Source organism: Lagenorhynchus albirostris, chromosome 8 (genome assembly GCF_949774975.1).
Source record: "Lagenorhynchus albirostris chromosome 8, mLagAlb1.1, whole genome shotgun sequence".
In the NCBI taxonomy this organism is placed as follows: domain Eukaryota; kingdom Metazoa; phylum Chordata; class Mammalia; order Artiodactyla; family Delphinidae; genus Lagenorhynchus; species Lagenorhynchus albirostris.
In genome coordinates, this window is record NC_083102.1 from 95,960,112 (window position 1) to 95,974,843 (window position 14,732).

Here is a 14,732-nt window from a genome sequence, read left to right on the forward strand (position 1 = left end):
TGGTAGTAAATTAGGACAGTGGGTAAGAGACACTAAGAATTCCCTGACCGCTTCTTGGGGTGTCATTGCATCTTTTTTTTCTCTTAAGGAGTTTAACGCGGCACCATCAGCCCAGTGCCACTGGCCACGTGGTGCTTTAGAGCACTTGGAACGTGGCTCGTCTGAACTAGGTTGTGCTCAGAGTGTGAAGTCCACACCAGAGCTCCAAAGACTTAGTATGAAAAAAAGTAAACAATCTCAATAATTTTCCCTATTAATTACATGTTGAAGGTGTAAACTTTTAGATATATTGAGTTAAATAAATACATTTAATTTCACCTGTTCCATCTTACTTCTTATAATATGGCTACTAGGAAATTTTAAATTACCTTTCCGTAGGCCAGCACTGGCTTCAAGGGTATCAGAAGATACTTAAGTCAAAACCACCTGTACTAGATCTCTTAGCCGTTCCATTTGTTTTTCAGCCTATTGTAAGCTAGTTTTTTCTCCCATCATTTTACTAAAAGTTACCTTCTCTGAGTTCGCTCATGGTCATCGTTCTTCCCCTTGTCCCATCTGATGGCGCTCTTCTCCCTGTTTCCTGCTCTAATGTTACACCTGGGTTCTCGCTCGCAGACCAGTGTCTCTCCTCTTTCCCGACTCCTGGTGTTTACCCTGAAACGTAGTTATCAGCCATCCTTCCTCTCGGCCCACTTCTCTTCTTGCTGTACACTCTTCCTCTCATTTGCTTCCATGCTTTTTAGTCTTTCCCGTGTGCCGCAGGCCGCCAAAGCCGTGTCCTCGGCCTTGCTGTCTCTCCAGGCTGAATTTCCAGCTGTCCTGGCTGGTCCTGGGAAAGCTGAAGCCATGGTCCTCTCTGCGGACCCCATGTGTCAGTCAGCGAATGACACCGTGCCCTCTTCCTGCCCCTACATGGCATCAGTCACGACGGCCTGTGGATTTTGCCTCTGTTATGTGTAAAATTTCTTTCCTTTCATTCCATGCTTCATCATATCTTCCTCACTCTGTCTCTCTCCCCCTAGAGACTTTTAAAAACAGGTTAAGACACGTTTTTCAGAAGGCTGCTTCCAGCCACATGGTTGTATTTGGCAGTCCCTTGCACATCGTGCTGTGTGCTGGCTCCCCTGTGTACTTTGGCCTGCGGTCTTGTCTTTCCCTGGAATGTCCTCCGTCCCTCCCCTTGCTCTGCCTTCTGCCAAGCACTCCTGAATGGCCCACAAAGCCCTGCGAGTCCTGTCCCCCAACCCCATTTCCTTCCAGCCTCACACCTGCCCCTCACCTCTGTGCGCGTCTTCAGCTCGCAGTTCTTCCCTCTGCCACCCCCAACCCCGAGAGGTTCCGCCATGACCGGCTCCTTCCTAACATTGGTTTGCCCTCAAGTACGCCGCCTCCGGGAAGCCTTCCCTGACTGCCCTGGAAATAGCATCCGCACACACACATACCCGACGGGCACTCTCTCGCTCCTTCCCCCACTCTGAGTTCTCTGTAGAGCTTAAAACAACCTGAGGTTGTATTATTTATTTGTACTTATTTGACCCTATTGGAATATAAGTCTCCAGAGGAACGGAGGACTTGTTTTCTGCCATTTCCTCAGGTCACAGCTCACTAGGCAGTCAGTAAAACTTTGCGGAATAAGTGGTGAAATCCTTTTTCCCTGTCAGGACTGCTGCCCTACGTCCTCAGGAACCCTCCAAGGCAGAATCATTCCGTCCTGTTCATCTCTTGCCTGAGTGCTTTGTCAACTGCAGCACCTGAGCTAGTTGAGCCCGACAGGCCCATCTGTCTTCTGAGTATGAACTCAGGACAGTAGGGGCTTGGCAGTACTCATAGTTATGGTACCACCTGTCCTGACACAAAATAGAGACCCTGTAAGTGTTTCTTTGTAGTTAGTCACCTTTCCTCTTTTCACTTACTGGGCGAGTAGCAGCGCGGGCCTGCCGGGTGCCGGGCCCTGAGCCCGGTGGCGTCACCTTGGCCAGGACTGTGGCTCCTGTCCCCACGGAGCTGTAGCCTCTTCCCCTCTGTTTCCGAATCCAGACTGAGATAAACCTACAAGCATCTTCGTAATAGAAGAGAGTGGGCCGGACGGCTGGCTCGGCAGTAAGACCCGTTCCAAAGAGAGGGCCCCCCCTGTACCTCAGCATCCTCTGCCGTAGGGCAGCCCTTCACGTTGCTGCTTCCCTGCCGTGTTAGGTCTTCTCGCCACGTTGACAGAAGGCAGAGCAGAACAGAGAAGAATGTCCCAGGTGGTGGGGGTACGATGACAGACATCAAAGGGGAGAGGTTAGGTGAAGAGTTGGTTGAAGGGACCTGAGCCAGAGAGAGAGGCTGTGAGTCCAGAGGGGCAGGTGGTCGTCGGCCTTGGGTGCAGGTGGAGGTGCGGGGTGGGAGTGGGGCGAGGAGAGGGGGAGCCTCCAGATCGGGCTCTGGGGGCCCAGCAGTTAGTGGGCGGGTCGCAGGAGACGGGCCAACAGCAGCAGCCGGGGAGTTAGCAGGGAACCAGGACCGTGTTCTGTTCTGGAAGCCGAGAGAAAAGGAGCTGGTGAACAGGGAGGGAGCAGCAATGTGAAGCGCCACTGAGACGCCGGTGCTCAGAGGAGAGCCCGAGGGCGCCCTTGGCTTTGACCGACCTGGGCTGCGACGAGAAGACGGAAGCCGGATGGAGCGGTTGCGTGGAAGTGGCAGGAGAGGACCGTGAACATCACTGCCACCCTCTAGAGAACTGCGCGGCGGCGGAGACCGAAACGCCTGTTAACAGAACAACGTGTCTTGTACGAGACGCCGGGGAGGCGAGAGGGGCCGGGGGAGGGGAGGGCAGAGAGGGCTTCGCAGAGGAGACGCCACCCTGTGCCCGAGGGAGCCGTGAGGATAAATTTGCCAGGCCACCGGGGAGGGGCCTTCCGGAGCAAAGGCCTGAGGTGTGGGCCGTGGGTCTTGTTGAGGGACTACAGCCCGACCGATTTGGAGCGCAGACTCCCCGCAGAATGGTGACAGGAGAGTCATCTAGAAAGGGAGGGAGGGGCCGGAGCACGGAACATTCTGGACGCTGTAGTGAAGTACTTATACTTTATTGGTGCCAGTGTCCTCAGTTCACCTTTGGAAGTACTCTTAACGGCCAAAGACAGTAAGCGCCGACCCATTCTGAAGCGCGCAGAAGCCTCTTTCAGATCTCATATTTTATTTTAAAAATTGGGATGAATTTTACATTCTAGTCCGTAATGTATCAGCTTGACTTTTTATGCAAAGATGTCCTAGTTATTTTCAGCTGAGCAAAAATGACTCCAGGAGTGCGAAGCTCATTGGTCCTCTGGGTGGCGCTTACCACCGCCGTGTACATCCCACCCGCCCCGTCCCCACTGGAGTGTGTCTCTTGGCGAAGAACAGCCAGACGACCACAGGGAGAGTGTCACGATCAGACTTACAACATGGGAAGGTTGTCGTACGTGGAGGGTGGGTTGAAGGTGCGGAAACTACAGACAGGGGGGTAATGAAATCCCAGATTTCATGCAGTGGGAGTACTGAGATCTAGGAAATAGAATTCGCATGACCGGTGGCTTCACTAGATGTGAAAGTGGTGGAAAATGAAGGGTACAGAGAACTTCAGGACGATTCCCCAGTGTCTGACTTGAGCACTGAGGCTGGGAATACAGAAGAGAGCAGTGGGTTTGGTGCCCGAGGTGTGGATTGCATTGAAGGCCTTGGCAGGCGAAAGGATCCGATTTTAACTGGTGCTGTGGGTCCGGAGAGGGCTTAGGGTAGAAGTGATCAGCATGGAAGTGGCGGCTAAAGCTCTGATGGTAGATGAAATTGCTGAGAAATAGAACGCAGAGTCAGGAGAAGAGGGCCAGCCAGCAGGAGATCTTGGGCAACACCACTATTTAAAAGCAGGGCAAAGAAAACAGTCGTGAGAAAAATGGCGAGGGAGGAATAGATCCAAGAGGGAATATAAGGACGACCAGTAGTTCCAAATCGTCCCGCCGTCAGTGCCTGCAGGAGCCCCACTGGACTTGGTGGGCCTTCGATTATTAAAGACGTGGTGACCTTAGTGAGAGCAGGTCGAGTACAGGGGGCAAATCCCGATGCAGCTGGATTGAGATGACCTCGCTTTCAAGAAGTTGAGCTTTGAGGGAGTGAGTGTTGGCTAGAAAGAGACGCAGGGTCGTGGGGGGAGGATTTTTTTTATTAAGTGGTTTGGTTTGGTTTTTAAGATGGGAATAGATGCACAGTTACGTGCTGACGAAGAGCCGGTGTAAGGGAAGAGATGCTACGAGGCCTGCTGCCTTACACACAGGAAGTACGCTGTAAGAACAGCTGTCTGACGAATGACTGTCTGCTGTTAAATTTCTCGCTCTCACTTCCACAGGTGAAATTTGTATGTTTTATGGGCTGCCTGCTCTTTATGCTCTTCATACGCAATCGCGGTTTATTAATTTGGGGGGTGTCATTTTGTAGCCCCAGAACATTCTGCTGACAAGTGACTCTCCACTGGGTGACATTAAGATCGTTGATTTTGGTCTTTCACGAGTACTGAAGAACGGCGAAGAGCTCCGGGAGATTATGGGCACTCCCGAGTACGTGGGTGAGTATTCCCGAGAGCTGCGTGTTTTGTGTTTGGGGTCAGGCATCACCTTCACTGGGGAACCCACATGTGGCGTGATGAGTGGTGGGGCCTGCCGTCCACTGTGGTGAAATTCTACCATCAGAGGTCCCTTCCTTTGTATTAAGTTAAAAAATGGAAAACTTTAAAGAGTAAGGTACCAAATTGGCAGTCCCTTTCCTGGAGGGCTAAGAGAAGCCGAAGGGATTTGCTTCTACAAGGAACAGGAGAGGATGTCAGGTTATCTGAGGGTGGAAGGATATTTAACAAGCAAGGAGCTTTCAAGAACTGCAAGTTGGTAGAATAAACACTGTGAAAGTCATTGCAAGCCCTGTGATTGCATAGATGTGGGAAACAGAGGGCATTCTGCTGGGTTGATGCAGGGCTGAGAGCTTCTGGCAGAAAGAAAAAGAGAGCAGCCGAAGTGATGAACCATGGCTTCTCGGTTTGGCAGAAAAAGTGGTAAACTATGACTTTTTGGATAGACTGGAAGGAAAATGGAGCATAAAAGAATTAGTGGTTGGATAGGTTAAAGAAAGAGAGAGATTTCTGTAGAAGAGCAAAGCAGTAAAATAATTTAAAGGTGTGGCCGGGGATTACAGTTTTATCATTTAAAATGTCCGAGCAGAAAGGGCTCTTTGTGATTACAAGGCCTCGGATGTAGCTCTGCAAGGTCAGCTTCTTTAGACTAGGAGGTCGAGAAGCGCGGGTGCCAGGCCGGTAGGGTCCTGCACATAGTGTGGGAGCTGCCCAGGGTGATGGCAGCCCGGGGAGGAGGATGGCTTGTGTGTCCGTGGGTGAGAGCATCATTGTGACCAGGAGTAGAGGAGGCTGTGGCCCGGGCCTGGGGGGAAGAAGGAGATCTGCCTGAGGGCAGAGGTGTGAAGTGGGCGGACAGGCCGTCTCCTTCTGGAAGGCCTGGGGGCGTGGCAAGAAGAAGGTGAAAGGAGAAGAGTAGTCCTTGAAGGAGCCCAGGATGGTGGGAATTTATGTAGGAAGGAAAAAAGGATTCCAGGGGGACACAAAGTCCCAGGGGACAGGTCGGGTTGAGGAAAATAAAGCTATAGGGCAACGACAGTACAAAAAATACTTTGAAGCTTTAAAATACTTTCTAAAGTCCTGCAGTTTGAAACAGCAGAGCCTTTATTAATTAGGTAATAAAAGATATCGCAGGCAGAAAAACACCCTTCAAATATTGTGTTTTTGTGGACTAGAACACAATTTCCAGTACACCAACTGGTACGTTTCACGACCGCTGAGTTAGCGTTAGGAATGTGGCTTAACATGCCGCTGCTTCGGGGGAAGCGCCCGTGAGGAACGGGAGGCCTTGTAAACTGGAGGAAGGACGGGAGGCTGCGGGGCGGAAGGGCTGTGGGCCGAGACGCCGATGGGAATTACTGCCCTGAAGGAGTTCCTGGGGGGCTGTTTGTTTTGTTTCCCTCCGATGCTTTTTGCTCTTCGGTAAATTCTAAATTTTCTACCAAGAGCTTTTTTCCCTCCAAAGAACAAAGCTGTATTCTTTATGATATAAGCAGTACAAGCCCAACCCCCCAAAACTACAAATAACTCAGAAGGATATAATACAGAAAAACAGGCGGCGCTCCTGTCTCTGCGCCTGGCCTGCCTTTTAAACGGGGCCCCTTGCCCCCCAGTCCCGCCCCAGCCTTTCATACGCAGAAAGGGCTGCCTGGGTGTGTGCCCCTCCGCACCGGCCAGCTGCGGGACCTTGGTCCCCAGATCTCTCTATACCTCACGGTCCTCTGTCCACGAAACGAGGCTGTGGAAGTCCTACCTCACTGGATCTGCTCCATCACACTCTCACGTCAGCGCTCAGCACGTAATAAACACTCAGAAAAGGAAGCTAATGTTATTTCCTTCCCCACTCCTCCCACCATCTCCTGCTCTCTCGGCTCTGTTGTACTTTTTTCCCACCAGTAATTTGGATACTCTGCATTTGATTTTAAGTTTCCTGGTAGTGTCTTTTAAAACTTTTTTTTTCTGTTTCTTTTTTTGGCCATGCCGCATCACTTGTGGGATCTTAGATCCCCGACCAGGGATGGAACCCGTGCCCCCGGCGGTGCAAGCCTGGAGTCCTAACCACTGGACCGCCGGGGCACTCCCTCTTTTATAACTTTTAAATAACAGTCATAGCCTCTGCTTCTCAGCTCGACAGCTTCAGATAGAAGTGGGGACACCAGTATCCCCTACACCTCCCGCTCTCCTGTTCTGGGGCAGGCTTATCTCCCACTCCTAATGCATGTGCAACTTTCAGTGTTTTAGTTTTCCCTAGAACATTTTCATTCCCTTTTTTATTGTAATTACCCCTGTTTTTTAGGCTTTGATTTTTAAATGGTTTCAGTATTTATTGCCTGTCTTTCCATAGCCTAGTCTTCCTATTTCTGTACTTTTGAAAACATTCGTCCTTTGGTTGACTGGATCGTACCAGTGAGTAGTCTTCAGGGAGGATTTTCCTGAATTTCCCCCGTGTCCTTGCACACTTGGGACTATCTTTCTGTTACTTCTCTGGCTGGCAGCAGTCTAGTTAGATATTATCAAAGCAAACTTTTTCTCAACCCTGTAGGTTGTCTTTGTCGTCTGTGTGTGTGATGCATGTCCTCCAAGGATGCCCAGGTTGTTTCTAACCTTGTTGACTGACGTTGTGTTAACGGGTGGGCATTTTAAAAGCTCACTGCAGCCACAGCATAGAGTAGATCAGAGGGCGGGACCAAGTGGGGGTCAGGGGGCACGTGCTGTAGACTGGGGGGGGGCACGAGTTAAAAGCGGGAACCTGATGCTTGATTAGATAGAGGGTGTGGGAAGAGGAAAGTGTAAAAGTTGCCAGTTTATATGGCAGTAGTTATGTATTCAGATATTTAAAAAAAAAAATACTAGGACCCAGCATTGGAGGATAGAGGTGCAAAAAGCAAGCAAGTTAATTATAAACATCTAGTTAGACTTTACAGTAATGCATATTGACTTATAACGTGAACTTATTTTATCTTAGCCCAAACCTTGACAGTGTCTTAGTTTGATATTTAAATTTTTCTAAGAGCAAATTTGGCAATTTTTTTCCACAAAACTAAATGTTTTCTTTTGTTTCTGATACTAGCTCCTGAAATTCTTAGTTATGATCCTATCAGCATGGCAACGGATATGTGGTGAGAATTATTTATGATGAATTGATCAAATTAGTTTTAAGAAATGAATATGATACTAATTTTTTTACATTTTCATTGTGGTTTAGGAGCATTGGAGTGTTGGCATATGTCATGCTGACGGGAGTATCGCCTTTCTTAGGCGATAATAAACAAGAAACGTTCCTCAACATCTCACAGATGAATCTGAGTTATTCTGAGGAAGAATTTGATGTTGTGTCTGAGTCAGCTGTTGACTTCATCAAGACACTTTTAGTTAAGAAACCTGAGTAAGTATTCGTTAATATCGATCTCTATCAATTTTTGAGCAGTCTGCTCTGAACAAAAGCAGATTAACAACTGAAACCCCAAAGTGAAGACATGAAAGTGTAGACATGAAATTAGATGAAACCTTTGGCTTCTTACATCTGTTGAAAGAAAAAGTGGCAAAAATGAAAATGTTTTTTAGAAAATGTGAACTGCACCTCAGTATAACAGATATTTGCCATCTGTTCTTGGTCTTTCAAAGGGGCTTTTCAGAGATAGCTTAAAGTACTATTTTCCTGTGTTGTGGGGACGGCATTTGCATGCAAATGCTGAAACTTTGTTTTATTCAGGAACCACAGTAAGATCTTTGTGGTTCATGCGTCCCAAAATATAATACCTTATGCTCTAAGTTAAGTTGAGGCTTTAAACTACTTTGTCCTAATTGTAAAATGTGTATCTTTATCCAGAGATCGCGCCACTGCTGAGGAGTGTCTGAAACATCCATGGCTAACGCAGAGCAGTGTTCAGGAACCTTCTCTCAAGGTGAAAGGAGCATTAGAAGAGGCACAGGCCCTCCAGGAAGGCGATCCTGTGCCTGAAAGCCATTCAGATACTCAGAAGCCGGAAACCGAGGAATCCGTCGTCACAGAGGAGCTGATTGTAGTTACTTCATATACTTTAGGACAGTGCAGACAGTCTGAAAAAGAGAAAATGGAGCAAAAGGCCATTTCCAAACGCTTTAAATTTGAGGAACCTCTGCTGCAAGACATTCCGGGAGATTTTATCTACTGAGCAGTATTTCCCTTTAGAACTTTAAGATTTCTATATTGGAAACATTATTTATGGACTTCTGGCCAAATGGTACATGTGCTGAAAGTGGATGACCAGGTGTCACTGGTAGAAACTAAAATAACTTTGTCAAACTTGTGGAGTTAGAGGAATCAAGCCAGATTTATAAAGTTGCCAACCAGGAGGTTTAACGGGTAAAGTTACCTTTTTCAGAGTTCTTTTTAAGAAGGGAGATGCTTGAACCTTTTATTTCTGCATCCTGTTTCTCCAGAATGAGAATGTGTATGCAAAGATATCTGTAGTCACTTTCCTTAAAACTCCAACTAAAAGTGCCAAAATTAACATCTTTGTAAATCTGTTTTGCATTATTCATATCTGTATCTGCATATATGTATGTTGATGTTGTTACTAAAATTGATACTTTTTCACTTTGGATTTTTTGAGGGGACTAAGATTTTAATTTAAATAAGTATTTTGCAAATTTCTGAGACCTAGAATAACATCCGCTAGTTAATAATGTCTTATTTTTATATTTTATTACTGCTCTATGTTGACTTGATTTGGCTTCTGTTGTCTGTTTTCTTCCTAATGCTTTGCAGCCCTATCAGTGGAAAAGCCTGTGGCTAATTTTAGTTTTTTTCTTCAACATCACTAGTAAGAGTGGTGGTGATTTTTCACCTCTGAAATTGTTCTGGTTTTCAAGGTCAAAGGTTAAGTCACCCAGTAATGTTAACCCAGTGTTCGCTCCGCGCGTCCCTCATCACACCTTCCTTGTCTACCCTCTTTCACAGGCTGCACCCCTGCCGCCTCCTCACACGCTTGTCACCTGACTTTGGTCTCTTGCGAGAGGCAGTGTGATCTGATCAACACAGTGGTGCTTCGGTCAGTGAGAGGACGCTATTAAGTTGTTTTTGTTAATAAAATCCCCGGGAATCGGGGAAGAAATATAAAGCACATTCATGCTGGCCATCGAGCCTCTCTGCTTCTGTTGAATTTCCTATTAGCCCCCAAGCAATACTAGGAAAAGTGGTAAGATGCCGGAATATTTATAAACCTTTACTTTGTTCGTAAACGATTTGACATTGGAAACTTTGTCATTAGGGAGGTACCCTAAGACTTGTAAGATTTATAAGAATATACTCAGTAGCATTTAATTTACTTAGGAGTGAACACTTCAGCTGTATCTGGGCCCACAGTGAGCAAATTCCTATTTAAAAAAGTGGAAATGTAAAAGCGTATGCTGTATAACTTAAAGCAACTAAATCTTCTTCTTACACAGAACAGTCTGCGAGTCCTTATTTACCTTGTATTAGGTGCTTGTATCGGGTGAACACAACTTGTCTGTGACTTGTGTGCACACAGCGTGTGCTCTGTACCGTGAGCTACTCAGACGCATCCCTTCGCAGTCCGCTAGGGTGTCACGTGGTGCTTTCTTCCCAGCCTGGTTGCTCAGATGTCAGCCTCAGGACCATGGGAACCCCTAACCATCTGTTTTCAAGTGTGTGTAGGGTACTGGGCTGGACTTTCCCATGCGTGGTCTGCACGAGCTCCCAGCCCTGCCCTGCAAGTGTCGCAGGCCCTGTGTTGTTCCGACACCATCAGGTGAAATTGATAAGGCAGTTCGAACCCTCGGTTTGCACTGTTTTCTCACTAAACTGGCCTATTGATTTATACAGTTTCTTGGAAACGAGCATTTCTAAACAAGCTCTATAAAGAGGAAGAGGAAATTCTGCTACAGTGGCAATTTTCAATGAAAACCCACGGCCACAATGCTAAAGCCTCAGGTAAGTCTTGAAAAGAGGTAAAATACAATTTTAGGCAAATTTTTATAAATACCTCTGACAAAAATAGGAGGGAGGTGAGAAAAAAAATATCCACTATTTGAATGACACATTTTTATACTTGATGGATTTATTCAGTTTTAAAATCATAATCATGTGGACAACAGTTAGACTTTTTCCAAGCCATTTTTTATACTGTATTCATAATACATTTAATGTAATTGCTGTATCTGTAAAAGAAAAGAAAAATAGACGTGTTTTCTTTTATGGCCACTTTGCCATTTGCAGTGTGCAGCTGTCCTTAGCTGCTCTTGGTGCCTTGAATTTAGAATTTGTACACTGCTTTTTTGGAAGCACTTGCACTGGTAAAGGGATATATTGACATTTTTTGGTGTCTGTCATATAAATAGAGCATAAAGAGTCTTCACAGTATTGGACCAAAACTTTCTGTTAATTACTAACCAACTAGCTCTGTTAATTTTTCTTTTCACTTGTTTACAATGGACTAAACTATTCATATCCATGCAATTTAGAACTCCAGTTTTAATTATAATAAAATTCAACATTATAATATTTTAGCTTGATGAGAAGTTATGAAATACGCAAAATGTAAGTGGTTTTAGTCAACTGGGAAATTGTGTTTTAATGTTTCATTTTGTTGTTTTCACATGAAAAGTAGGAGAATATGGCTTTCTCTCATAGTTACAGAGGCACATCAGATGCTAATTGTGCTGTATCTTAAACTTTTCCAACAGACCTCAGTTTGGAAGAAAGTGTAGGAGAGAAGAGGTCGCTTAGAGACTGTTGGACACGAGGTGAATGCTGTGCGGCTCCGTCCACGGAGGCCTGAGCAACATCGCTCCCTGCGACCGACATAGATCATCTCAAGGTACCAAGAAACAAATCCTAAATACATTTTAAGCTCACACTTGGAGAAATCTGAATTAGACTGATAAAAATACGATAGTATTGTTCAAGATCATTTAGCACTTAGGACCTTCAATTTGTTACAGAATTAAAAGAGCTGGATTAAAAACGTTAACCTCAAGAGCCTTAATTGCCAACTATGCTTTTATTGTCGGAGGGGATATGATTTACAAGTAACGAAGTGTAAAGCTCTAAATCCGTACCAGCCTCTCTCGAGCTTGACAAATGCACGTATTCAGATAGAGGGAATTACATGGCACGTCCACCCTGCTGTGGCTTTCACTTAGCGTGATTTTGAGACTCATACATATTGGTGCTTGTATCAGCAGTGTGTTCCTTGTTGTTGCCATGTGGTGCTGTTTGAACACACCAGCTTATGTAAAACCATATCTCTGTTCACGGACCCCAGGGCTGTTGCAGGTTTTGTGTCTTATGAATAAAGCTGCTATAGATATTCTTTTTTCTGTTGTTTTAGTTTGGTTTTTTTTTTTTTTTTGGCTGCATTGAGTGTTCATTGCTGCTGCTGCATGCAGGCTTTTCTCTAGTTGCGGTGCGCGGGCTTCTCATTTCAGTGGCTTCTTTTGCGGCGGAGCACGGGCTCAGTAGTTGCGGCATGTGGGCCCTAGAGCACGCAGGCTTCAGTAGTTGTGGTGCGCAGGCTCAGTAGTTGTGGTGCGCGGGCTTAGCTGCTCGGCGGCATGTGGGATCTTCCCGGACCAGGGCTTGAACCTGTGTCCCCTGCATTGGCAGGTGGATTCTTAACCACTGCGCCACCAGGGAAGTTCAGATATTCTTGTCCAGGGATTTTCTTGGACACGTTTTCATTTCTCTTAGATTAAATAGGAGTAGAATTTCTAGGCCACGGGAGAGATGGATCTGTAACTTTTTAAGAAAATGCCCAACCATTTCTAAAGCGATTGTACTGTTTACCATTCCTGCCAGCAATATATGCAAGTTCTCATTGCTTCACATTTAGTGTTGGCCATCCTTTTTATTTTAGCCACTCTCATGGGTATGTGGTGGTATCACAAGGTGGTTTAATTTGCTATTCCCTGATGACTAATGAGGAACAAACACTATTTCATGTGTTTGTTGAACCATTTTTGTGTCGTCCTTTTTCTCCCTTTTTATTAATTGGATAGTGAGTTGTGATAATCTTTTATATATTCTGGATACAAGTCCTTTATAGGGTTTACATGTTACAAATATTTTTTTCCGACTGTGGGTTGTCTGTTTTCTCAACAGTGTCTTTTGATGAGAAGGTAGCTGTAATTTCGATGAAGTCCAATTCATCAATTTTTGTTTTATATGGTTAATACTTTCTGTACCCTCTTTAAGAAGTCCTTACCTACCCCAAAGTCATGAAGGTTTTTTTTAAGCTTTATAGTTTTAACTTTTATGTTCAGGCCTGCGATCCACTTTACACTTTTGTCCCCTTTGGTGTTAGGTGGGGTCAAGTGTCCTTGTTTTCCGTATGAATATGTAGTTGTTCCAGCACCATTTGTCAGACCGATTTTCCTTTCCCCATTGAACTGTTTTGCTGTCCTTGTCTAAAATCATCTGACCGTATGTCTGTGGATCTACTGCTGCACACTCTTCTGTTTCATTAATTTATTTGCTTATCTTTTTGTCAGAACTTTGTAAGTCCTGATGTCAAGTACAGTAGGACTTCCAATTCCTTCATTTTTGAGATTGTTGTTTATTCTAGGTCCTTGGCATTTCTGAAGAAATTTTAGCGTTGGTTTGTCAACTTCTACCAAAATCACCCCCTAAAAAAGCCTCGTGGGATTTTGTTTGAGATTCATGTCAATCAATCTGACTTTTTAACAGTTCTTCCAGTCTATGAACATAGTGTGTATTCCCGTTCGTTGATTTCAGTTTTTCTCGGCATTGTGTTATATCTTCCAGTGTAGAGTCCTTGTACATCCTTTGCGAACTTTATCCCTGTGTATTTTGTTATTTGATGCTATTGTTTTGGATACTCTTTGTTTTTCAGTTTTGGTTTTTGACACTCCTAATCCTCCAGTGGTCAGTTTTAGCTCACTGTGCTTAATCAGACCTATGTTATAAATTATTCAAATAAAAATGAGTGTTATTTTCTTTTGAAGCTCTTCATTTAAAGTCTCGGTCTAAAGTTTTGTTGGTAAGAGTGGAAGTCAGTCTGCTGAATTGAAATTCATGGTAACAAAATTGGGAAGGAATAACATACCCTCCTCTAATTCTCTCAAAGTAGAGAGGAGGTAATAGAATCTCAGAGGGAATATGTGGTTTGCCCAGGATCTTAGCAGCTGCTGGCAAAACAGAGGATAGAATCGTTGAGCTTTCCAGGGCTTTAACCTCAGTGGAGTCTACACTTGGGCTACATATTAATGTCCATAAATAATCATTTTTTTCAAATTATTTTTGTGTAGCTTGATTGTGGATGAATTTTTGTTAATGACTGGAGGATAGGTAACCTGACATTAGGCTGGTACAGAGGTCAGCACATTACGCCCTTGTGGCGTGTTTGGTAAATGAAGCTTTCTTGGAACACAGCCTGTTCATTTACATTTGTCTACAGCCGCTTCATGGGAAAACCCGCAGGGTTGAGTAGTTGCAACAGAGATCTTATGGCCTAATCAGCCTAAAATAGTTACTCTCTGGCCCTTTACAGAATAAGTTTGCCAACCCCCCTGCCAGGCTCTTGTAATCTAAACATATTCTAAATAGGAGATATTTCCTATTTCAAACCAATACTGACACAGTCCTTTGGGGAGCAGTTCATTTTACATGGCAGAATAATCTTAGGACTTTGCATTCATTCTTACAGTTTTTATTAAAACAAGTGAGTTTTATCTACTAAAACTAAACTATTTTTACTAAATATGTCATCAGCAATAGTATAACAACATTTTTACATAAAAATGTTCTCTTAGTTTCAATACACTGATCGGTTTTCATGAAAATTATTATCTCTCGGTTATCTCCATTACTGTAAAGTAGCCAGTTTTCTAATAACTTGTGAGAGAAATGTACCTAGAAGAAAACAAAAAAGATCTTTAGGAAGAGAGAGGTTTAATCCTCAGAGACCTGGAGATTATTCAGGAGGGAAGGATTATCCCCTCATCTTTGCCCCTTTCAAAGCAGCATATTCAGTGTCCTTGTCCTACACCTTAACAATTATTTCAAAATACAAAGTTTTTAGACTTAAAAGGAGTTGGAAAGATAGTAGTACAGACACATCTTGTGTAGTTGTAG

The 14,732-nt window shown here is 44.7% G+C and overlaps 2 protein-coding genes across 3 annotated transcripts in view; one reads left to right on the forward strand and one right to left on the reverse strand.

Moving 5' to 3' along the window:
* STK17A (serine/threonine kinase 17a) overlaps nt 1-10,057 on the forward strand; it is a 38,274-nt gene extending 28,217 nt beyond the window's left edge. The window contains exons 4-7 of the mRNA XM_060157359.1: nt 4,453-4,579; nt 7,707-7,755; nt 7,842-8,021; nt 8,466-10,057. Coding sequence (XP_060013342.1) covers nt 4,453-4,579; nt 7,707-7,755; nt 7,842-8,021; nt 8,466-8,790 — 681 coding nt within the window. The 3' untranslated portion in view covers nt 8,791-10,057. The remainder of the gene's footprint in view (nt 1-4,452; nt 4,580-7,706; nt 7,756-7,841; nt 8,022-8,465) is intronic.
* Nucleotides 8,300-14,732, reverse strand: part of LOC132524858 (cytochrome c oxidase assembly factor 1 homolog) — a 100,960-nt gene continuing 94,527 nt past the window's right edge. Inside the window, exons 9-10 of one of the 2 annotated variants that reach the window (XR_009542069.1) lie at nt 10,091-14,510; nt 8,300-8,695 (exon numbers count right to left, since the gene is read on the reverse strand). The gene's annotated coding sequence lies outside the window, so the exon portion shown is untranslated. The remainder of the gene's footprint in view (nt 8,696-10,090; nt 14,511-14,732) is intronic. The other variant, XR_009542068.1, reaches the window with a different exon arrangement.